Source organism: Talpa europaea, assembly GCF_964194135.1.
Source record: "Talpa europaea genome assembly, chromosome: 16".
Classification (NCBI taxonomy): domain Eukaryota; kingdom Metazoa; phylum Chordata; class Mammalia; order Eulipotyphla; family Talpidae; genus Talpa; species Talpa europaea.
In genome coordinates this window covers 28,101,704-28,126,470 of record NC_140084.1, presented here as the reverse complement: position 1 = coordinate 28,126,470, position 24,767 = coordinate 28,101,704, and the positions used below count along the sequence as shown (strand labels likewise).

At 52.6% G+C, this 24,767-nt stretch overlaps 1 protein-coding gene across 1 annotated transcript in view; it reads left to right on the top strand.

The window, feature by feature from the left end:
• NLRC5 (NLR family CARD domain containing 5) overlaps nucleotides 1-24,767 on the top strand; it is a gene marked incomplete at both ends in the record, with an annotated part of 61,149 nt that overhangs the window by 16,401 nt on the left and 19,981 nt on the right. Inside the window, 19 exons of the mRNA XM_084256857.1 lie at nucleotides 109-192; nucleotides 338-421; nucleotides 1,799-1,882; nucleotides 2,277-2,366; nucleotides 3,021-3,074; nucleotides 5,091-5,174; nucleotides 6,823-6,912; nucleotides 7,762-7,851; nucleotides 9,733-9,801; nucleotides 10,572-10,649; nucleotides 11,286-11,435; nucleotides 11,826-11,909; nucleotides 13,593-13,682; nucleotides 14,450-14,494; nucleotides 16,457-16,540; nucleotides 19,621-19,704; nucleotides 22,080-22,169; nucleotides 22,364-22,426; nucleotides 24,697-24,761. Coding sequence (XP_084112983.1) covers nucleotides 109-192; nucleotides 338-421; nucleotides 1,799-1,882; nucleotides 2,277-2,366; nucleotides 3,021-3,074; nucleotides 5,091-5,174; nucleotides 6,823-6,912; nucleotides 7,762-7,851; nucleotides 9,733-9,801; nucleotides 10,572-10,649; nucleotides 11,286-11,435; nucleotides 11,826-11,909; nucleotides 13,593-13,682; nucleotides 14,450-14,494; nucleotides 16,457-16,540; nucleotides 19,621-19,704; nucleotides 22,080-22,169; nucleotides 22,364-22,426; nucleotides 24,697-24,761 — 1,562 coding nt within the window. The remainder of the gene's footprint in view (nucleotides 1-108; nucleotides 193-337; nucleotides 422-1,798; nucleotides 1,883-2,276; nucleotides 2,367-3,020; nucleotides 3,075-5,090; nucleotides 5,175-6,822; nucleotides 6,913-7,761; nucleotides 7,852-9,732; nucleotides 9,802-10,571; nucleotides 10,650-11,285; nucleotides 11,436-11,825; nucleotides 11,910-13,592; nucleotides 13,683-14,449; nucleotides 14,495-16,456; nucleotides 16,541-19,620; nucleotides 19,705-22,079; nucleotides 22,170-22,363; nucleotides 22,427-24,696; nucleotides 24,762-24,767) is intronic.

Below are 24,767 nucleotides of genomic sequence, written 5' to 3'. Positions count from 1 at the left end.
TACTAATATTACTATATTAAGCTCCATCTGTTGGAGGAGGGAGTAGATGACAAACACTCAGCCCTTCCCAGCACTGATCCTCAGTCACCTTACCTCTTTCTTTGGCAGTTTTAAGAGCAGAAAGTGTGGGGATGCCTTCGCAGAAGCCCTCTCCAAGACTTTGCCAACAATGGAGAACCTGAAGAAGCTGGGGTGAGTCACGACTTGGAGCCAAGAAACCTCTTCAGGAGGGATGCCTGGAATTCTCCTCCCTTCTCTTAACCCTACACAGGGAAGATTCTGGGCCTACCTCCTTCCCCAGCCCCATTCCATCCCACTATCTTTGCTTACCCTGTAGATTAGCAGGAACTAACATCACTGGCCGAGGGATCAGCCACCTGCTGCGGGCTTTGCCCCTCTGTCCACAGCTGGAAAAGGTCAGGTGAGTGATCTCCAGGAGGGCTCACCGGCTGGGAGGAGGAGTCAGTGGGAGGAGTCACTGCCCAGATGCTCAGGCTCCTCTGAGCCCTGAACAGGGCCTGAGTACTCCATCGAGTTCTGGCCAGTTGCTTGTCAGTGAGACTCAGAGAGGGGAGGTGTGAGTTCAGGAGTTGGGTGGGGCTGCATCCAAATGCAAGTTTCCCAAAGACCCTAGAACAGTGCCTCTTCTGCCTTGAAGGAATTTGCATTTTGAGACCCTCTCCCCACTTTCTGTGACCCTGGAGAAGAAATGGTACTGTGGAGGCCACCATGGGTGCGTGCAAATGTATGGCCCACACACATACTTTCACATTCATGCAACATGTGTGCACACTTGCATTAGCCTGCTCATTTAAGTACATGCCCCACACATGTCCATATACAAATACATGCACTTCCATCCACGTGCATGTTTCAGTGCAAGTGAACATAGGCACAGATATACTCCTGCCATGTGTCTGTCACCAAGCTCTGTGCCCTGTATCTGTGTCTGAGTGGTCTGAGAAGGGTGGGGGCAGGCACTCTCTGCCACAACTCATGTGCAGAACCACTGCTAGCTTACATGGCACCTTTATGAGATTTCAAATGGGTACCCCTTTGTCCAGGCAGATGCAACCTGGCACTAGGGTGCACCACTTGTTGAGTGGTGCAGTAGCTGGACCAAAGCTCTGCTCTCTCCCCTCCGCTGGATGTCTTTGTTCGTGAACACTCCAAGTAATGAGAAAAAAGACTGTCATTCCTCTCAATAAGAAAGAATAGTAAATGCTAATGAATTCATATTCACAAGCCTTTATCTTGACTGGAGTGAGCACACGTGAAGGTGCCCTCACACTCTTTAGTTCTTTTGTTTCTCCAGCTGGAAACCCAGGAAGGGCTGGGTCATGGACCCCATTCACAGGCAGGAAACTTGAGGTCAGAAAGGGCTATAATTGGTGTTAGCTCTGAGTCAGGGACAGAGCTGAAGCTGGAAGCAGTGGCTCCTGCATCCTGGTCAGGATTCTGCCAAGAGGACCTGGGTTGGAACCCCAGGCACATCCCAAGCATAGCCCTGAGAGCAGGATGCTGGATCTCCTCTTACCACATCATGAAGCCTTCAGAATCCATCATCTGGATCCCTTGGGCTCCCAAGCAGGAATGCCCTCATAGGAACTGTATAGAAATGAGACCAGCAGAGAACCTGTTTGCTTGCTTGCTGGGTTCCATGGAGCAGGTCACCAGCTTGTTCTAGGCCTTATCTTGTGTCACCCACCTGAGGATGGTCAAGCCTGTCACCTGCCAACTTGTGCTTTCAAGAACCCCAACCTGATGGCTGAGGGATAAGGTCTTGGTCTCCCCACAGCCTACAGGACAACCAGCTCAAGGACCAGAATGTGCTGGACATTGTGGAGGTGCTACCTGGCCTGGCGAAACTCCGGGAGCTTGAGTAAGCAATCTTCCCACTGCCCTGTCTGACTCACCCTGCTCCCTTGTAGAATAAAAGAAGCCTGGGAGAGCCTCCCCTGGTGGCGCAGCGGTTGAGCACTGGGTTGCAAAGCTGCCTGCAGCCTCTGCAGCGCTGGTTCGATCCCCAGCCACCGGCGAGGGTCCCACATGGCATGTAGACCTCTTCTGCTGCACCTGCTGCTCCTCTCAGCAGTGTATTTCATCAGTCTGCCTGTTCTGTTCCCCACTCTGGCTCTGGTGAATTCTCTCACCCTCCAGCGCTTCTGACTGTACCCAGTGCTTGAATAAATAAATCTTTAAATTAAAAAAAAAGAAGAATCCTGGAGTCCACAGGGTGGGGCATTCCCTCCTGACATCTCCTCCACACCACACAGCTTGAGCCGCAACTACATTTCCACGTCGACACTACTCCGCTTGACAAAGCTGGCAGTCACGTGCCCTACTGTCAGGATGCTGAAGGTCAGGTGAGCAGGCGTGGGAGGCTGGTCTTCAGAGAGGAAAGAGAAGGGGAAACTGGGGGAAGGAGAAAGGAGGAAGGCCCTAGCCTGCAACACCGATGGTGCATGCATGGCTGAGTCTGTTTTACTCACATCAGTATCTCCAGAACCTAGCTTAGGCCTGGCATCTGGCACCCAACAGATAATGAATTGATTAAAAAGTGGACGGGTGGCTAAATGGAAGGGCTGGTGGATGGATGGATGGATGGATGGATGGATGAGTGAATCAAATCTAGGAAGCATGCGCAATCGCAGAAGAACCTTTAGCCACGGGTCGCTCTCCGTGGTGCTGAAGTAGCGTTACCTGTTTGGAACTTGGGGTAGGTTAAGTGCCATACCTCTTAATCCTAAAACATGGAGACACCTCTAAAGAACTTTAAGTCTTCCTTATTTTTATCATCCGCCTTGAAAAAAAATTGTTTTCCTCACTTTCAAAAATACTCAGGATCCATCAAGCAATGGGACAGTCAATTTTTTAAATGTTTTGCCAAATCTGTTCTTTTGGTGTCAATTACAAAATCAGCCTTCTCTGGTTGGTTGGGCACAAGAGGAGCACAGGCTGGGGGGTAACGTGCTGGTTTCCAGTCCGTGGGTCTCGTGACTCCATGTCTGTTTCTGCAGGCAGGAGGATGTCATCTTCACTCTCTCTCCAGCGCCAGCAGCAGATCTGCAAGGGTAAGAAGCTGGGAGTGGGTGGGTATCACCTCATCTTGAGAAGTGCTCTGGGCTCAGTAGTTGTAGGGTGGAGGTGGCCAAGAGAGCCTAGGAAGAGCTGGAACATGGGGGTTCTTTTTGCTATTGCTGACCTAAGGAATGAATTACTTCTCAGAGTTGTCAAAGAATTTGCTTCCTCTAGTCTATCTGGACCACATCTGGCCCCTGTGGGGAGGTAACATCTCCAGAAATCTCAGAGTGAGTCAGAACCTTAGGGAGTTTGCAATGATACTTTTGATTGATATTATTATATGGAGGAAGCCCTTGGAAAATTCTTCCATCTTATGAAAAGGGAAGGGAGTTAAGGTGCCTACATATGTTACCTAGAATTGTTAAGAGAATTAAGTGAGCTAATACACTAAAAATGCTTAGAACACTGCTGGTGTCCAGTTATCACTCAAATGTTTGCTGTTCTAACTCAGCATGGATTCCATCTTGGCCAGTGCTGGCTGAGTGAAGAAAGGGAAGCTGACTTTCTATGAAGGTACAGCCTAATGTGCTTTCCCCCACCCCTTCATAGCTGAGACTTAGACACAGATGGTGTTGCAAGTCTTTTTCCTTCTCTCAGCCTCAATTTCCTCACCCATACAATGATCCAGTAGGACCATGTCTTCTTTCCCTCTGTCTGGAATTGTCATGGTGAATACAGTAGCCACTAACCATATGTGACTATTTAAATTTAGATCAATTAAAATTTAGTAAAATGAACACTTCAGTTCATCAGTCACGTTAGCCACATTTCAGATGCTAGATGGTCCCGGTGGCCAGTGGCTTCCTTAGTGGATGGCACAGATAGAAGACATAACCATCATCCCAGAATGTTCTGTTGAACAGTGCAGACCCGTGGCTCTGGAGCCTGTGGCTCATAATGTTCCAACATGCCTGCAACCACCAGCTCTCCCCTGGCCCAGTAGGAGAACACCTGTAGGTGCTGTTGCTTCCCATAGCCTAGGCCCACATACAGTCCATGCTCCCTGCATTCTGAACCAGAGGTGACACATCTGCAAACGGAGACCATTGTGTCTTAAAGAATAGAGCTTCTTTTCATGAGGCTTCAATTGTGTGCCTGTGCAGGCACTTAACCTTACATCATCTCATTCAACCCTTCAGTCATGCCAAGTGTTACACATCGCCATCCCATTCTAGAAAAGCAAAAATTGAGGCTCAGATGGGCAAAGTGACTTGCCCAAGGCCACACAGTTACAAATGGAAAAGCCAGAAGTTGAATAAAGGTTCTACTTGAACTCAAACCTTTTGTTCCTGCATAGCTCCTTCAGCTCCTGCAAGCAACTGTCTTTGCTACCCATTAACAAATGAATATGAATGAATATGTGGGTCAAGTGACAGGGTCTTCAGCCCCTAGAAGCCAAGGGATCCAGGTTTGGTTCATCAAGCCCTGGATTCATGAGCCCAAACCAGTGTTTGATTTGTTCTTGCCAGAGTCCCAGACCTGCAGGGAAGTGCCAGCCAGAGGAAAGAGACTCAGAACAGAAGCCTGACCCTCAGGTACTTCAGTGGGACCCATTGCTGCAAGGGGGGGGGCATGACATGGAGGGAGAGTCCCTTCCCAAGGGAGGGATAGCATGGGCAGGGAAGGTAGAGGAAAGCAGACATGGAAAAGATGTAGGGAAGGACATGAATAAACCATCTTGGCCTGAACAAGGAGCATCTGTTATAACAAAAGAATCTATTGGGTCCTGCTGTATAGTGGGCACTGTGCTCTCTACTACCTTGTTTGATTCTCCTGAAAGCCCTGTCACATACACATTGTTATTCCCATTTGACAAAGGAGGAGAGTGAGTCTAAATGGTTTAAATGCCTTGCCCAAGATCAGCCAGCTACTAAGACCAAGGCCAGGATTAAACCCAGGTCTGTCCTTCCTGGCTCCCTCCCACTCCTGGCAGGGGCACTCTGAGCTAGAGGAGGCCTGGTGTAGCTTCCAGCCCTGAGCCCGTCTGCCCCCCACTCTCGCTCCAGTCTCCAGAAGTGTCATCTCACACTCCATGATATGAAAGTGCTGATAGCGCAGCTCCGGGAATGCCCTCACCTGAAGGAAGTGGAGTGAGTATTGTGGGGAAGGCTGGGATGGAGCGGGTGGGAGGCATAGGGAGGGCTCCCCTTGGGGTGGACAGTGCAGGGAAGGGGCATGCTGTCCCGCTAGGAATTGGGGCGGGGATCACCAGTAGTTAGCACTTCCTTGTACTGGCTTCCCTACATCCTCTCATCTCGTCCTTCATCATGTGGATGCTGTTACTATGCACATTTTACAGAGGGGGGAAGTTGAGCCCCAAAAAGGTAAATTTGCTCAAGATAACACAGCTGGGAAGAGTCCAGGCCAGAGATCAAGCTCAGACAGTCCGACTCCTGGCCTCACCCTAGTAACCCTGGCACTGGGGTCTGCAGAGCAGAAGCTCCACCTTCCAGGTCTAGCTTCCAAACCAGAGGCCTCAGTCTTTCTCCTAGAATGGAGTGACTTGGCCTCCTCCTTGTGGACCAGAGAAAGGCCCACGATGTCTAGCTCCTGGGCAGAGTGTTTGAGTAGGGCTTGGGAATTGGTGGGGGTGCTGGCGCAGGGGGAGCCCTGCTGGCACCCTCCCAGGGAATCCAATGGGCATGAAGGTGGAGTGAGAGATTGTCATGATGTGTTTTGAGGTGAGGGGCTCCCCTCTAGGATGCGGTGGACGGGGTGAGGGCTGCCTTAGTGTCCAAAGCTTGAGCCTTGGCCTGCCCCACTGAGAGAACCAAGACAGGATGAGAAGGTGGATTTTTTACCAAACTCATTTCCACCTACTTCATCTCCACCAAGCCTGCACCCCCCAGTGCTCTTACCTGCTATAAAGGCCCCATCACCCACCTGATTACACAGACCAACCACCTCTCAACTCCCTTGCCTTCCCCCCATAACCAGTCCATCCTCGGTTGTTCTCAGAACCATTTTCTTTTCTCCCTCCTCTTTTCATCCATCTCCCTAGTCTAACCCACTCTCAGCTCTCAGCTCCTGGTGGGGCTCCCTGCCTCCTCACTGCCCACCTCCACCTGGCTGCCTGCCCCATCCTCTCCTTCCCACTGCTCAGGATAAAGCCTAAATCCTTAAATACTGTGTGATCCAGAACCATGGATCGCAGGTGCCTCCAGCTCCCTAATATCAACTGACCCTACCCTTGCTCAGCCCAGACAACAGGCTCCCTTTCAGGCCCTCAGATGCGCTGTCACAGGGCCTTTGAATACGCTGTTCTGACGACCAGCACACCCAGCCCCATCGCTCTCCCACCCCTTACCTATTGAACTCCTAGTTTTTCTAGCAAGCAGCTCAAACATCAGCGAAGTCTTCCCTGACCCCTAAAGAGATCAGATGCCCCGATAAGCATAAAATGCAATTATATAGGTTGCCCCACACGGAGAAAGTTGAGGGTGGGGCATTGGAGTCAAGCTGCCTGGGTTCAAATCCCAGGCCCACCTCTGAGCAAGTGCCCATTAACCCCTCTGGACTCACAGTATGATGAGAATATTAATTGTGCCTGTTTCATCGGGGGGCTGAGGGAGGAATCCAATAGCCACTGACGATAGAAGCGCCTACGCCAGTGCCAGGCATGTGTACTGTCTTTTAAGGTTCCTTATTTGCAAGGGTCATTTATTAGGGATGCTTTGACTAAAGTCATTGCAGGGCAGTGTGAGTGCTGAGGGTTGAGCACAGGCTCCTCTGTCTCAGCCTCTCAGAGAACAAGCTGGAAGATAAAGGCTGTCAACTGATGGCAGAGGCTGTGGCCCAGCTACGCGTCACCAGGAAGCTGAAGCTGGAGTGAGTTACCCATCAGCTTTGGAGAACCCCTGCCCCCTGCCCCTGGTCCCCAGGCCCATGGCCACAGTCACAGCCACAGTGCTGCTCCCCCAGCCACCCCTACTTTCTCCAGCCCCAGAGAAGGGGAGGGGCCTGCCAAGACTGACCTTTGCCGCTGGCACAAGCCACTGTCTAAAGCCGCCTGTGCATGTAGAACACACTCCTTGTGTACCAGGGGCTTATGTTCCAATTTGTCCTCGCAACAGCCCTGATATGGGGTGGGGTGTTGCATCAGAACAACGTTGGGGTGTTGGGTGGATCCATTATGGGGTGCTGGGTTGGATTATAGGAGATAGTGGTATATTAGTTGGGTGGGGTGTTGGGGTAAAGGAGTTGCCAGGGCGGTGGTATGGAAAGAAAGGCTGTGTGGGGGACTGTGGGGCTGTGTGGGGTGGGATGTGCTGGTGACTTTGAACCAAGTGTGGGTTGGGTTATAGGTTTGGGGCTTTGGCTTTAGCTTTACATGCTGGCTTGGTCACTCAGTAGTTTTGTGACCCTGGGAAAGTAATTTGATGTCCCTGGGCCTCAGTTTCCCTGTGTGTAAGATCAAATTCAAATGGCCATTGTTTTGCCTCTCTGAGGCTCAGAGAGGCAAACACGGTGGGTCGGGTCTTAACACTCCAGCTGGAGAACCCTGATCTCTTGAGTGAGTCATCCGCCCCTCGGCTCCTCCACAGGAGCCAGAGTCTTTGAGACCCTCTGGTTAAGGACCCAGGACATCCCGTGAGTGCCAGGAGGAGGGGGCTGGAGCTGACTGGAGCTGGGGCTTCATCCCCATACTGATGCCTCTCTCCCTCCTCTTCTCCACAGCCTCAGTGACAGTGGGCTCTCTGTGGCCGGGGTGCCCGGTGTGCTGAGTGCAGTGAGCGCGTGCCGGGCCCTGGAGGAACTGCACATCAGGTGGGCGCTTCTAGCCACCCCCCTCATTCTCTCCTGTGTCCTTGGAGTAGTCTCCGACCCAGGCCTTTGAGACCCAGGTGCTGCAGCTGGTGTCCCAAGACCTCATTTCTAGCTGCTGCACCTGTTCTAGCTGCAGCAGGTGTGGCCACTCCCCACTTCTGTGTCCTCCAGAGAACCGCCCCGGGCTGGTAGGTCACACCCCCACCCTCCCTGCCAACCAGGAGTGGCCAATGTCCAAGGCTTAGGTAGCCCTCAGTCCCCTTACCTCCGGTGGGATAGAAGTTTGTGCCATTCACGCTCCAAAGCAACCTGTGGGGTCATGCCGAGGACCTGCCCTGTTCTGCATTCCTGGGTCCCTTGCCAGCTCGACTGAGAGTGACTACTTGGCACCCCCTGCCCAGTGCATTTGCAGGCTCAGGCTCTGCTGCAGGAACCCAACAGTTGGGCCAAATTTTATTGCTTTAAGTCTTGGTACTCAGTCCAAGAAGTGATGGCAGATGCTAATTAATGTCAACATAATTCCCCACCCAGGGGGCTCTCAATTAGCGTGGTCCCTAATTTAAACACCCTCAAATAAGAGAAAGACCAGATTCATTCCAAGAGGTAGCTTAGTTCACTGTTTATCAGGATTCCACAAAGGATCCCTAATGGCTTTCAAATAAGATACCCCTCACTTCTGGAAATTTCTTTTTTTTTCTTAAGATTTTATTTATTTATATAAGAACCGGGGTACAGGCCAGATGTACGGGAGGGTGAGAGGATTCACCAGAGACAGAGTGGGGAGCAGAACAGGCAGACTGAATGAAATACACTGCTGAGGGGAGCAGTGGGCGAGACAGGAGAGGTCTGCCGCATCATTTGGGATTCTCGCCGGCCTGCCGGGGTCGAACCGGCGCTGCAGAGGCTGCAGACAGCTTCACAGCACAGCGCTCAACTGCCTGCGCCACCACCAGGGAGGCCCACTTCTAGAAATTTCTGCAAGAGAGGTCAGAGGATGGCACACCATCTGTTGCAGGATGTTTGTCTCAGTATTGGTCCCCAGAGAGAAGAACTCAGTGCAACGACGAGAAGAGGGCGTGAGTGTGGCATGTCAAGTGAACATAAAAAAGAAGAATTTGTTTCTTTTATCCCACTTTCATACACATACCCAAGCTATACTGAAAACCCCAGTCCCCACAATAATATCAACATTTTGTCACCCTCACTTCACCTGTCCCTTGAAAAACTAACTTTTAAAAAGGTCCTGTTATTTTAATCCCATTCTTAAGAGGAAAAAAAAAATTTCAAGATGCATTTTAAAAAAAGATGTGACCTGCACTCATTGGTAGGGGGGAGAGATTGCAGGTGATTTTTCTTTATTTTCTTCTTACATTGCTATATTTCCTAAGTTCTGCATAGGGGAAAAATAAGACTTTTGCATTAAGAAACAGAAATGTCTTTTATATAACGTGTCCAGAGCATTCAGTTTACAAAGATGAAGTTAGGGAAGCTCCTGATGTAAGTTATTGTCTCGTGTGGGCGCTCAATGCCTGGACAGAGCTGGCAGGGACCTCCCTCGGGGCGAGTGAGCACCCTGGCCAGGGCACTCCCAGCACTCCAGGAACACGATGGACAGAGGGAGGAGGGTGCAGGGCTCAGGCCCAAACCAGAGAAGCAAGAACTGAAATTTTCTTTCAGGGGCTTGGCAGGAAATGATGTGGTGAAATCTCTGTGATAGAAAGACTTCAGAGGTCTGAAAATTTATAGAAAGAGGAAATGGGTGCCGCTAGAGGCAGGGACCTGGCACCCTCCAGGTCCCTCTAGGGAGGGGTAAAACATGACACAGAGGGCAGGGACTCATCAACCTCCTGTCTCCCACCCCCCCTTGTCTTCTCCCCACAGCCTAATGCACAAAATTGCGGTCTTCACGTTTGCCCCAGAGCCGGAGGAGCAGGAGGGAACTCAGAAGAGGTAGGGCCCTGGCATCCATCCTGGCCTCGCCCTCCACAAGGGCCCTGCCCTCCCCAACCTCACCAGCTAGACGGTGCCGCTCAACTGCCAGGGGCCTTGACACCATTCACGAAGGTGCAGGAAGCCAGCGGGCTTGGCAAAAGATGCAGCCCTAAAGGGAAGGGTCAAAGGCCATACTGCCTCCACATTGCCCAAGCGGTGTCTGAATAGAGCCTTGCGATGCAGGATGTGGATGACTCCCTGAGGTGGGGAGCCACAGGAGACAAGACCCTTCAGTCTAAATCCAAAGAGTCACCTGGCCTGTAGCTGTGAATTTGATCAGCATTTCTGCTTCCTTTGGGCACAAGAAAGACCCCTTTAAAGGGTGTTTGCCTCCTCCAGGGTGCCTTCCTGGATTGTCCCAGTCTAGCACATGCACAGACTCAGCTCTTTGTTCCTCAGCGTCCACCTCCAATCTCTTCTGTAGCATCTGAACTATGGAGAACTAGATTGGCGCAGAGACTGATACAGGGACTGATGATGATGAGATTAATGACATGAACAGTCAAGTTTAATTGAGCACTTACTATGCACCAAGCACCCAACTAAGGGAATTCACATACATTCTCCCAGTGAGAAGTTAAGAGATTCGTCCCAGTCATCCAACTGGGAAACACAGACGCCCATTGGAACCCGGGTCTGATTGTCTCCAGGCCTAGTGTAGAGAGGGATGCTGGGAAGTGAGGCCAAGAGAGAACTTTCAAACGGTGGGCGTGTGTGTGTCCCTCCAGAGCTACAAGTGCTGACAGCTTCATGCCCTGCGTGCCCTCTGAGCTGCCCCTGCTGCCCCTGCGCGCCCGAAGGATCAGGTACTGCGAAAGCCTACAAGTCCCAGATGTGGGCCCAGCCTCCTCCCTTCTCTTCCAAAGCCTGGCCCAGCCCCCCAACCCCATGTGCTTCCCAGAGGACATAGCCTGGCTTCCTGTCTCTCACCTCCCCTGCCCAGCCCACCCCAGATGGGGCTAACCCCTCTGTCACCTTCACTGCCAGGAACCTCAGTCCCCTTGGCTTCCAGACCTTCAGGGGCTGAATGGAGAAGATGGGGCGCACTCGCCCCTTCCTTCCGGACCCTGGGTCCTAGGCCAAGGCTTCAGCAAGCCCCCGGCAGTGTTCCTGTTAGTACTCCTCTGGCCTTCCGTGCATTCATCTCTCCCTGCCTGTCTCTCTCATTTCTGGGCTCTCTCATAGCTTCTGTCTCTCTCTCTGCTGCCCTTTTTCTCATTGTCTGACCTCCTCTGGCACGGTCTGTCTCCCCTCCTCGCCTCTCCCTCCCGCCCTGTTCCTTCCCTCCCCACGTTGCTCTCCTCTGCGCCTCTGACTCTGGCTCCTCTGCTTGTGTGTGACATCTTATGTGATGTGTGCTGGGGTCCCCTTTTGTCTGTCTCAGTGCCAGAAGCATCCAGACCCCCTCCTGCGAGCCTTGTTCTCTGCCTGTGGGGGGTGAGGGGAGTGCTGCCTGGGTCCCTGGGGCAGGAGCTGCAGGGCCTGTTTCTTCGCTGCAGGCTGACTCACTGTGGTTTGCAAGCCACACACCTAGTGCAGCTCTGCAAAGCGCTGGAAGGAAGCTGCCGCCTGGGGGAACTCAGTGACCTAGAGTGAGTAGTTGCCGTGGAAGGTGGGAGGGGGACCCCGCAGTTAGTGGGTGTTAGTATGCTGGGTTTTCCAGTTTGCTTTGCTTTTCCTTTTATTAAAAGTTTTAGCTCACCAGTTCTTTCCCTGATAAATCAGGAAACCTCCTAGAAAGGCTGGTGAAAGTTGTGACTCTTCCCTTAAAATACAGGCCCCCACCTTTGACACCACAGGGGTCACACACCTCGGGATGAGAACCCCAGGGGTACCCCAGTTGCCTGGGGGAAACCTGCTGCCATCTGCCTGGCAGCCCATGGCCGGGCCCCATTTCAGGAGAAGCTGAGTGAATGGGGGATGAGACAAAGCTCCCGCCCACCTCTACCACTAACCCATCTCCCCTCACCCCCCCACCCCAGCTTATCAGGCAACCACCTGGGGGACGAAGGTGCGGCCCAGGTGGCCCAACTGCTCCCAAGACTGGGCACTCTGCGGTCCCTGAAGTGAGTAGCCACCTGGGCAATGCCTCTGGGACTGTCCTCTTCAGGATGAGTGTGTGTGTGTTTGTGTGTGTGTGTGTGTGTAGGGGGCATTCTGTTCCATGTCACTCCTTATTGGGGTTACTATTAAGATTCAGCCTGCAAGTGCATGGTGTTCCCTGATCCCTGTCCCATCTGTGACTCACAGTGAGTGTGTAAAGGTGTTAAACTGTGACTCATCAGACTAACGACTGGCTGCTCTGCCTCAGTGCTCCAACTTCTGCCTTAGTTTCACTTCTCGAGCCTGTCTCCACGGCCTGCATGGGCTACCCAGGAGGCCCAGGTCACCTGGGGCAGGTGGGTGTGGTAGGAAGTTCTTCGAGATGAACAACCATTCCAGCCCTGTGGTACAGGGAGGGACTGTTGGATGGGGGTGCCAGCCAAGCAGGGCGCCCAGGGCAGCGCTCAGGAGGGCCCCCAAGCATCTGGCAAAGTGAGATGTCCAATGGGGTCAGAGTCCTGGAAGGACTGGGGCCCTGAAAGGACACCCGAGGCCCCCAGACTTTGCCTGCAGTAGACCAGAGTGCCTGGATCCTAAAAGGCCCCCTGAAGTTCTTGGCTCCCCTGCGCCCCCTCTCCTCTTGAGATCTTCTAGGCCTAAGTAAGAGGACCCCTAGTAAGAGTGACAGGCCCTAAGTTCCCTGCGTGACCTTGGGCAAGTGATATCACCTCTCTGAGCCCCTGGTGCCCGGGTAGTTAGCACATCTACTGCAGAGGGCGCTGCAGGTCTGGGGCGCACACTTAGAATGATGCCATGACCCCTTCCTGCCCAGGGATGCCCTTTCAGGATGCTGGGAAGGGGTTTCCCCATCGGGTTCAGAGTCTGCCCCTGGGTAGCAAGAAAGGCCTCACCATTGCAGGCGAATCAGCTACCCTTGAACAACTCAGGGGGTTAAGTCATGGCCACTCTGAGTAGAAAATCTGCATGTAACTTAAAGTAGGCCCCCAAACTCGGGCTATTCATTGATGGATTCCACCTCCTGACATCTGCTGTGGGTTGAATCTATGAAAGCAGAACCCATAGATAGAAAAAAATCCACATCCACATAGACAGGGACCTGTGTAGTTCAAGTGTCAATGGTATGTGCAGACTGGGGCATTCAGGCAAGTCCCCAGGTGACCTTGGCCACACTGGGAATGCGTAGGACCCAGCGCAGCCAGAACTCACTCCCTGACCAGTGTCTCTGTGCCTGGGGGTGTGACATTGCCCAGTGGAAAAAAAAAAAAAAAACACCAATGTAGATTGAGAGACCACAAAAGAAAGGGAAAAAGCTTTGTACTTTCCTTTTCGACAAAAGGCTCCACATTTTTATTTTGCATTGGACATCGCGCCTCCTTTGTCAGGCTGGGAAACCGAGTCACAGCTCTGCCCCCACCCCTGACTTATCACAGACAGAAGGAACCAGTGGGTTCTAGTCTCAACTCTGTTGCCAACATGTATTATAACCTTGGGCAAGACCTTGTCTCTTTCTAGACCTCAGTTTCTCCTCTGTACACTGGGGAGCTGGAAGAGATGCTTCCTGACAATCAGGGGTCCAGACATTCATCTCGACTCAGGCACAGCCTCCCCCTGCCCTTGCTCTGACCACAAAGAGGGTGACTGGCTCCTGAGTGGCCTCCGGCTGTGTCTCCCCTGTGTTTCCCCAGTCTCAGCGAGAACAGCATGTCCCTGGATGCCGTGTGCAGTCTGACCCAGTGCTTCTCTGCTCTGCCGTGGGTGCTCCTCTTGGACATCAGGTGAGTGTGCCTCTGGGGCCCACCCACCCCTTGTCCCACTGGTGATTCACTCCCACACAGGCCCCCATCTGTTGCATTCATGGCTAGCATTCTTGGGGCCCTGCATGGCGCCATGTCCAGGGAGCATGCAATGGGTATCTGCTGAATGAATGAATGAACGAATGAATGAGCAAACAAAGGGACACATATAACTCCAGGAACACTCAAATTTCTCTAAATTCACTATGGGACACGATCAGTAAACAACCCCTTACTCTCTGGATTGACCTTGGAGACTTGAAGCAAACTGGGGACTCCCTGGTGACCATAAGGGCCCAAGACTGGCCCTAATGGTGGGGTCTCTGGAGCTGATGGGGACATACGGAGGGGAAGGTGTCCAGCCAGGCACCCGGGGCCAAACAATGAAGATGCTCATGGTTTCAGGTGGGGTTTCCCCATTCCTCCCCTTCCCTTCCTAGGGGATCCCCACGAGTGGGCAGGGCTATAGCAGATGCACCAGGTTCAGATCCAGAAGGAAGCAGGTCACCAGCCTCCTCACCTCCGTTTCCTGTACTGTAAAATGATTCTAACAGTTTCACAGCCAGGTTTAAAGGTGACCACGTTGGTGTTGTGCTTCACATAGTTCTCCCTGAGTACATTTACTGTTGGACCTGCTGGGAGAGCTGGTGCCTCCAGGCCCTCCCCAACCCCACCAGTGGGCTGTCGCCCCGTGCCTAGCTGTGGGCCCTCTGCCCTTTCTCACACTGCTGCCTCCTCTCTGCCTGCAGCTTCAAGAGCCAACATGTCGTCCTGAGAGGTGACAGAAGTGACAGGTAAGCAGGGAGATCTCTGGGAGTGGGCTGGGCTGCCCTGTCCTTCCTGTCCCCAGTCCGCTGGGCCCTGACTCACTAGAATTAAGCTGTCATGACCGCAGCTGCCATCAGCTGCCACGGATGGATCTGGGAAGGAGGCGGTGCAGGTGGGAGGGGGAGGGGGAGGAAAGGAGGAGGAGAGGAGGAGGGGGTGACAGGCAGCAGCTGCTGGCAGCTTACTGGTGTGGGAGGGCAGAGGGGAGCGGCTGTGGTTGTCTTTCATCTCCAGCACTTTGGCAAACCTTTGCAGACCCCACCCTTTCCGTCTCTGAGTATCAAGTTTGAGAAACCAGGAACCCTTGGTGCTTTGTTTTTGGGGGTTTTTTGTGTTTGTTTGTTTTTGCCGGGTGGGGAGGGGTTGAACCCTTGGTACTTTAAAAAAGTTTCTACATCTTAGCTGTAAACGAGAATAGTCTCGCGCCAGGTTCCTGGCTGCTCCCTGCTGCCCCCTACTGGAGCCTCCTGGTCTGGCGGGCGGGGGAGGGCGCACCTGGAGGATGATGGCCTGACCAGCAGAGGAATCCCCAGCTCAGGGTCGGGAGCGGTACTGCCCTTCCAGGTGGGCTACCTGAGGCAAGGCCAGAGGCCGTGCTTCTCAGGTCAAGATCTGTTTTGGGGAACCCTCGGTGTTCTTGAAGCCAAAAGAATCAAGGCCTGGGGTTGGGTACAGAAGTCACAAGAATGTTGGTGGTCAGAGAGAAGAGGGGCTGTGTCCTGGCTCTCCCTGACCTAGTCCGGTGCTGCCTACCTGGACAGGTGTAAGCTGCTGGCTTTTCTTGCTCGACTTCCCCGCCCTCCGCCTCAGTTTTCCCCTCTGTACAGTGAGAGGCTGGTCTGGAGTCTAATGACTTGATTGCCTCTGGGATCCCTTCCAGCCTTGACTTCTGAGTCTGGCCTACCAAGGGGGATGCTTTAAACGTCCCTCTCAAAGTGGTTCCTCCACCCCAAGGGATCTGCCTGCTGATGGGTCTTTGCCCAAGTTCCCAGCTGGAGCGCAGTTCTTTTGGGACGATCAACGCTGCATACCCAAGAGCTTCTGGTACTGTCTTACTTGGGTCTTTCTTTGGGGGTAGCCACAGTGGGAGTGAGGGATCAAGGAGTGAGGAGTGCCTGGAGCACAGGGCTAGGGATTGGGAGAGCGTGTGAGAAAAAGGAGAAGAAGGGTGGGCAGGGGCCTACGGGGGCTGGTAATAGGGGCAGCTGCTACCCAGCATTCTCCTTCGAGAAAAGAGCCTACACATTTTTCTCTGAAGACTTCCCAGCTCTGCCACGAATGGCAGTGAGGCCTGGCTGGGTCCTCTCTCCTTTCTGAGCCTTGATTTCCTCATCTAAGAAGAGAGACACCTAGACCAAGACCTGTATGGGGTTATCCAAGGAGGAGAGAGAGGAGTGTCCTCGGCAAGGAGTCCACCTTGTGCAAAGGCACCGGGGCTGACAGCTTGGCTCCTGGAGCTGCCCAGTGTGGCCACAGCATATACAGGAAGAGCAGAGACTGGGGAAAAAGCATTTTGTTTTTAGCCTGTGGGTAATGGGGAGCCACAGAGTGCTTAAGCAGAGAAGAGGCCTGCTTAGATTTGCACTATTAAAGGATAAGACACTTGCAGAGTACACGGGCTCCTAGGGAGGTGAGAGCAGGAGGCTGGAGGGTGCTGAAGTGGTCCAGGCTAGTGCGGGTCCAGACTCAGGCAGGGGCAGAGAGGGGGGCATTGGAGGCTGGACAGAGCAACTGGGCAGCCAGAAGAGTTGCTGTTGTTGCTGTTGGGGAGACTTGCAGGGGGAGAGTGTGCCCTGGTGAGTGGGGAAGGGAATCTGAGTCCTGCAGGTTGGGGAGGAGAGCTGTCAGGAAAAGGGGAGAGTTCCTGGGGCTGGACAGGGGTCCTGCACCCTCTCTGATCCCCTGCCCTGCCTGCCACCCTTTCTCAGCCTCCGGGAATGTCAGCTGGAGCCCCTGAGCCTCAGCCACCTCTGTGAGACCCTGGAGAAGTGCCCAGGGCCTCTGGAAGTCAAGTAAGTAAAGCAGACACCATGTAGACTCCTGGGAGGGGGTGTCCTGGCAAGGAGCCAGGTCCTGGTCCACTCCCACCTGACCCCCTGTCCTGTCCCGTGCAAGTTCCCTAACCTGTCAGTAGAAGGTTCTAGCTTCCCAATGGCCCAGCTCAGGCACCTACTCATCCCACTGAGAGAGGCGGCCTGGGCCTGGGGCCTTCCCCTTCCTCATCCACTCAACTCAGGGCACCTGGGAACCCCAGCTTGCCCCCCACCCCCACCCCTGGAGCCCCACGCTGGCACCCACCTGGGCCTGCCTCCCTGGCTAGAGCCCATCGCTTCTGAAGGCCCCTCCTCAGGGCATCCCCTCCAGGAACCAGCTTACCCCCCGGGACACCTGGGGCTGGGACCAGAGACTGCCCTTGGAATCAGGAGTCCAGCTCAGCCCCCGACAGTCTGGGTACCCTGAGGCAGGTGGCTTTAGGCCTCAGCTTTGTCTTCTGCAAAATGGACAGTCAACCTTCCTCTGCCCTTGTGGTTACTGCATTACAACAATTACTTTGAAATGCAGATATCCACACCACCCCTCCCCTCCCCTGACCGGTGCTGTCAGACGTTACCCACTCACAGTGGAGACGAACATTGTAGTTTCACTTTGCATCACAGCCCGTGTGTTTTTCCATTCTGCCACAGTCTTGTTTTTTGGCTTTCGGGCTCCTCTCTCAGATGCCCTCAGGCCCCTCTGACAAGCTTATCTGAGTCGATCACCTGGGTTTTGATGTTACAGGTACGGGGCCTCACCAGGTGAACTTCTGCAGGGAGCTTGTCTCCTGTGGGTGCCCGTGTGTTACCAGGATATCAGGACACGTGGAGCCAATGGGTTTTTAGTAAGCTGTATTTTTAGAATAGTTTAAGACCTGATTTTCAGAAATGCTGCAAAGCTAGTCTAGAGAGTTCCTTCGCCCCGTTGCAGCTGATGGTGAATACCTCGCATGATCACGGCCCCTAGTCATGAGCGTGACTGCATGACTGTGAACGACCCTCCAGATTTGGTTCAGGTGTCACCTGCTTTTCCCCTAATGCCTTTGTCCCCCTTTGCCCCCCTGATCCAGAAGCCCATCTGGGGCCCTCTCAGCCTGCTCCTGAGCCTCCTCTGAAGAATGAGTTTCTCATTCTTTATCTTTCATGACCCTGAAAGCTTTGAGAAATACCAGTCAGATACTTTGTCCAATGTCCCTCCTTTTGGGCTTGTCCAATGTCTTCCTCATGGTTAAACTGGGGCTGTGGGTTCGGGCCAGCAGGAGGAGAATGTGCTTCTCATTCCATCTTGGGTTTCACGCTGTGGACTCAGCTCATCGCCCTCCAAGTTGACCTTGTTCACTTGACTGAGGCGGTAGTTGTCGGCTCTCCTTGCTGTGAAGTCACTGTTTAATTTTAAAACTACTGTTATTATGAACTTAAGCATTTATAAAAGTAGAGAGAATAGAGTAATGGACCCTTACTTTCCCTCTGCTGTCTCGGTGTTATCCCCTCATGGCTCCAAGACACAAACACACACACACATACACACACGTACACACACACACGTTCTGAAGCATTTCCCAGATACTTTATAATTTCACCTGTAGATATTTCAGTGTGCATAGTAAAAGATCAATGCTCTTTATTTTTTAATGTAACCACAAAACCACTCCCAGACCTAACATATAAAAATCATCAATATCCCACCAGGGTTCAATCGCCTCTGACTGTCTCTTATATGTTTTTCACACAATGATTAGCTATTCGTGCCTTTCGATACTAACCCTCCATGGTCGGGCTGTGCCACAAGACACTTACACCCCTCCCAACCCCAAGTCTAAACAGACATCCAGGATGCTTCTGGTCATTGTGTGTGTGTGGCAAAAAGCATCCTCCTGTGCTTTAATTATTAGCACATATATACCAGGCACTGGCCATGCCCAGGGACACAAGATCAAGTGGAAGATGGATCCCACCACCACCAACAGCCAGGGAGGTGGACTAGAATCCCAGAGGCCTCAGTGAGGGAAGGACAGCCTGCAGGGGCAAAAGAGCAGAGGCAAGGGGCCTCCCTAGTGGCACGGGGTTAAAGACACAGCGTTATCAAGCTAGCAGCCGCCACTGCAGCACAAGTTTGATCCCCAGCTAGGGAGCTGACCCACATGGCGCAGCAGACCTTTCTGTCTCGCCCGCTGCTCCCCTCAGCAGTGGATATCAGTCGATCCACCCCTTCTGCTCCCCACTCTGTCTCTGGTGAATCATCTCACCACCCCCCTAACGCCTCTGGCCTGCACCCCACTTCTTGTATGCATAAATAAATAAATCTTTTTAAAAAACAGCAGAGGCGAGAAGGAAGGGCAAGGGGGAAGCGAGAGAAGGGCAAAGAGGGAGAAGGCAGAGGGAAAATGCAGTCCTAGTGCCTTTGGGGGTCCAAAGGGACTCCAGACTCCCAGGGGAGACTGCAAGTAAGTCCCAGGGCATTTAGAGCCTGGCGTCCTGGTCCTGCAACTAGAGCAGAGACCAAAGGGTGATAGCAGCAGTTTCTCCTGAGTAGACTGGCTTCTGATGAAATGATTATCTGGGAAAGTGATCCATTGGTTGGTCTGCTTGACGGGCCATCAGAGATGCAAGCTACCCTCCTCCCTCCTTGACTGACCTGTGGCTGGAATTTCCAGGAGTGTGCTCACTGCTCTGGGTTAAGATGACGTTCTCTCCGTCACAAGTGTGTTCTGCAGAGCACCCGTCTTCCCGACCTTCAAAATAATATTCCCACTAGTCCGCTTCTTTTGAGAAAAAAATATCTACTCCAGCCTTTGGAAATTCACACCACACAGTGGCATAGTAAATGCTCCGAGAAGTCCTGCAGCAAGGGAAACTGTTTAATTTGGCTTATTGCAACATTTTCCGTATGTATATGACCTTCCTTTCCTCCAGCGCCAGAGATAACTCAAGGACCCCGTGTTCAGAGGGAATGGTTTCAGCAAGCCTGGCTTAGGACCCACCTCCAGAGGGCTCTGTGAGGCCACACTCCTAGCTTTCCCCAAGGCGTCCCCACCTTATTCAGATCCCTTATCTCACAGATTATCCTGCGAGGACCTGAGTGAGCAGAGCCTGGAGACCCTGCTGCATCACATGCCCCGGCTCCCCCAGCTAAGCCTGCTGCAGTAAGACTGGCTTCCCACTTCCCTTGCCTGCAAAGCCACCCCTTCCCTGCCCTCTCTCCTCCTCTTGGCACAACTGGGAGCTCAAGTCTGCTTCCAGCTCTTTCTAAAACTTTGTCAACCTTGGGGTGAGTGAGTTGAGCCCTCGGGCCTCAGTTTCCCAACCTGACATGGGATGAACATTCCCAAACCCGCCTCCAGACTTGGCACTCAGACAAGACGGTGGCCTTGCCCCCACCCATGGAATAGTCATCTGCTCCTGCCAGGGCCTTTACAGATGTGTGTTGTGTAGATGTCACACACGAGTGTTTAAAGGTCACCATCTAACTCTGTAAAAGGAGAATTTAACCACATCCCCCAAAGTATTTAAAACTCTCTTTTCTAATTTCAGCTCTGACTGGTTAGAATTTTAAAAGGATTTACTTTAAATACTCTTCTAGAGGGGGGAGGGGGGAGGCAGCTGCAGCTGAGGTGGAAAAATACAACAAGAAATTAAATCATCCCATTAATAACAGCAACGTAAGTACCAATGCTGAAGATCTAATTCTAATGCTGAATATGCCTGGGGCGCCTCTCATCACATCCAGGATCTCACTTGTCCCTGAGCCCTATGGGGAGGGAGGAAGTATATGACATTCCAGAGAGCAGGCAAGTGTGGCAGGGCTCCTGTGAACCCTTGGGTCCCGCCACCTGCCAGCGGGCCACGCTGCCAGGAGAGCACAGGAAGGAAGGGCTGCTTTGGACATAAAAGTTGGCAGGTTATAATGAACAGGTTGAAAACCTCAGACCAGAGAGGGACTTCTCTATGCCCATGTCACACAGCATCAGTCTCCAACTCCCCCTCTGTCTTTGGAATGAGGTGGCCAGTTTGAGCCTCTCCGGAACTTAAGCTTTATATTCCTCAATCCCTACTGCTGAGGAGTTGATTCAGATGATGACTGGGAATGCCTCTGAGGAGGATACTGAGTTACAATCTGAAGGAGAAGGGGGAACAAGTCTTGTGAAGAGCAGGGAACAGCATTCCAAGCAGAGGGAACAGCATATGTGAGCCCCCGAGATGTGATTGTGCTTTGTAGGCTCACGGACAGCCAGAAGACCAACACAGCCAGAACTCAGTGGCTATCAGGGAGAGTCGCAGGAAGGGCTGTTCAGAGGTGGACCAGACTGGATCACAGGAGGCCTCATAATATTGGGAGGAGATTGGAGTTTCATTCAAGGGCATTTGAAAGGCGAGACAATGACCTGTTATCAAGAGCTCAGTCTGGCCGGATAGAAAAGGCGTAGGGCAAGAGGGGAAATGAGAGCAGGGAGGAGGCAGCCAGGGTGAGAGATGATGGGGACTAGGAGCTGGTGGTGGAGGCAAGAGAGTGGATTCAGGGTGGGTCTTGGGAGTGGAGCAGACAAGAAGGTGATGGATGGTTTGGAGGGGGTGTCAAGGGAAACGAAGGAGCAAAGGATGCTGCTGAAGCACCTCACTTTCTCTAAGGCAGTGTTCACAATCTGGAGTGGTTCAGCCCCCGGGGGACATTTGGTAATGGGGGGTTGGGCTTGGAATGGGATAGTACTGCTAGCAGCATTTAGTGAGCAGTGGTCTGATGCTGCTCGACCTCCTGTCTGCCAGCCCCCCACAAAAGAATGACCCAGCCCCAAATCTCAGTGGTGCTGAGGATGGTTTCACTTATAGGAGGAATGCAGAGGAGACAAATAAGGGGTCGGGGCGGCAGGGGAATAAAAGTAATTATAATAAATTAAAAATCAAAATCAACAGGCAACTATAAATCAGAGACATTCTGGGGAGGGGGGTGGTGAAGGGGAGGGAGAGGGATCAAAACGGACAGGAAGAGCCCAAGGGACTGTGGTGATGGTGCACGGGTGAATTGGTGGTAGGAAGTTCACGGGACTACAACCTGAGAGGAGAAAGCATACATTGCACAAAAATGAAGAATGATGTAAAATATATATATAATAAAAAAAAATAAAACTACATAAAATGAACCAAAAAAAAGAAAAGAAAAGAAAAGAAAAACTGCTCTGTGACCCTGTCAGCAAGGACCTGCCTGTCAAGACTGTGCTTGAGCCAGAAAGTAATAATAACAGCGAGTGTGATGTGATGACAGCCGCCACTCCCTGGGAGGAAGGTTGACCACGCTGAGTCCCATTTTCTAGGCAGGAAAACCAAGGCCCATAGCCAGGAAGTGGAACTGGGACCCGAACCCCAACCTACTTGACTCTCTGTCCCTCTTGAGTCTCTGCCTTCCGCCTCACTGCCTTGCTGGCCCCAGGCCTCCCCACCCACCTGCCCCCACCCGCCAGCCCGCCCCTGTCCTTGCCTGCTGGTCTTGTTGGGCCCTGACCTGCCTCTCCCCTTCCCTTCTCAGGCTGAGCCCGACAGGCCTTTCCCCGAAGAGCCCCCTCCTGCTGGCCAACCTCTTTAGCCACTGCCCGCGACTGCGGAAGGTGGATCTCAGGTGAGCGTCACCTAGGGACAGCCGGGCTAGTCTTGAGGGCTCCTGCCTCAAGTCTTGTGGGTTTGAGGGGGGGTGGGCAGGATGAAGGCAGTGAGCCCCAATCTGAGACTCGGGTTCTGGAAGAGGGGTGTGTGCTCCCTAGGGGCAGCCTGAGGCTGTGACCAAGGGTGCTGACCTGCATGCTGTCTCTCCAGATCCCTGAAGCACATGACCCTGCACTTCAGGTCCAGCGAGGAGCAGGAAGGCGGATGCTATGGGTAAGTCCCTCGCATCTGTGCCCTGTCAGCCAGGGGGCGTTGGGGTGTGCAGACCTGCCTCTGGGGCAGCTGGGGCAGAGAACAGACTGCCTGGGGGCTCCTGCCTAGAAACTTGTTTCCTCCAACATGAAGCAGAGGTCCAGAAGGAGTCGGGCTTCCTCAGGCCAAACAAGGGCACTCAGGGGTCCAAGGTCAAGGACTTCACCAGCCTTTAAAGCCCAGCTCCACAAGGGCCTGGCCCCCTGAGCAGGCTCCTAACCACTGAGCCCTCAGCTTCTGCAACTGGAGAAGGGGTCCTGGACCAGCGCTCTGGGATCCTCAGGGGAGAGGGAGGAGGCATTGCTCCAGAGGCAGGATAATGGGACAGAGGGCAACCTCCAAATGCAGAGATGACCATTTTGATGCCACTGACTGTCTGAGAGGCCTGGACCAGATCCTCTCCTCCCTTCACCTCCCCCGTGCTGGCTGTGTTGGTTGGCAAGTGCTGGTTGCACAGGAACATACGCATCCAAGAGCTGTATGCATCCGAGCTCCTGTAAGCCACAGTAAGGGTGCCCCTGGGACTCGCACCCTGGCTGTCCCCTGGCACTCCTGGCCCAGGCCCACAGACTTTTCCTGCAAAGGGCTAGAATACAAGTGTCTTAGGCTTTGCAGGCCTGGACTCTGGCAGTATGTGCCTCCGCTACTGCAGCTTGAAAGCAGCAAAATCAGTGTGTGTCTACGCCAGTGAAACTATTTATGGACACTGAAGCCTAACTTCATTTATTGCTTATGTGTCATGAAATATTATTATGATTTTGATTTTTTCTCAGCTTGCAAATGGAAGAAAACATTCTTGAGAACAGGCCATACCAAAGCAGGTGGCTATGGGCTGTAGTTTGCCAACTCGGTCCTAACCGGACACTAGCTCAGAATGCCTGGATAGTTTCTGAATCAGCCAAGAGGCGTGATTTTTGGAGACTGGGCAGTTAGGAGAGTTGTTCAATTTCACTAACTCCCTGGTGAGATCAGCACTGCCTTTTCAGCTCCCAGTCCTGTTGAAGCCCAGGGGAATTCTCAGGGGGCTCTCATGTGTCTCTAACATCCCTGGAACACTCGCTAAGCTCCTCTTTGAGCAGAGAGCACCCTTAGCAGGTGTGAAGAGCTGGCTCCATTTTAATGATGATATTTTGCTCTCAATTTGTGTGTTATGTTTAAATCTGTGCGTGGTATGTAAGGTTTTCCATTCCAAACCACGAGTGATTGATACGGGTTTAATGAGTGATTTAAAAACAGGAAGCAAATAATCATATAAACTGTGAAGGAGGGCAACAGTGGTCATTGATAATAATTTTAGGTACTTTCTGATTCATTTTTTAATCACTGGCTGGCAACCTGACTGTGCAGTTTGCCAATTCAGTCCTAACCAGACACTAGCTCAGGATGCCTGGATAGTTTCTGAATCAGCCAAAAGGGCGTGATTTTTGGAGGTCAGGCAGATAAGAGAGTTGTTCAATTTCACTGACTCCCTTGGTGAGAGTTGGCTTTAAAAGTAGGCCTTTCAAATGCAGCCTTACTGTTACTTTATTTACTTATTTTTAAGATTTATTTTTATTTATTTATGCATACAAGAACTGGGGTACAGGCCAGAGGTTCAGGGGGTGAGAGGATTCACCAGAGACAGAGTGGGGAGCAGAACAAAGCAGATCTACTGAAATACGCTGCTGAGGGAGCAGTAGGTGAGACAGGAGAGGTCTGCTGCACCATGTGTGTAGCTCCCTGCCCAGGGATCATGCTGTAGTGGCTGGCGGTAGCTTGATAGTGCTGAGACTTGACCCCTTGTACCACCAGGGAGGCGCAATTACTTTTAATTCTTTTATTACTTTTAATTCTAGTGGCAATGGCTCTCCCCAAGGGCAGCCATCACTCTTGTGTTCCCCTAGTCCTCTCCCATAGCTGTAGTTCCCCAACTTGAATCCAAGTTACCTGGAGAGCCTTGCCTTGAGAGTTTCTGACCTGGTGGGTCTGGGCTGGGTCACCAGTGATGACCCCAAGTCATGCTGGTGTGACTGGCTGGGGACCACAATTTGCAAACCACCTCCCCAGAGGAAGAAGGTGGGTACCAGGTAGGATCCACTTAGGAGGTGGGAGTGGTGGATGCCAGATAGTTCCACTGAACCTAAGCTTGTATGAGGCCCCATCGGTGCTCAGAGGCCCCACCAGGGACTAGCCAAGGTTCAGTGGGTCTGAGTGCCTGAGCACCCCTTCCCTGGCTGTTCCCCCTCATGCAGCAGGTTCACAGACTGCAGCCTCAGCCCGGAGCATGTGGAGTCGCTGTGCTGGCTGCTGAGCAAGTGTGAGG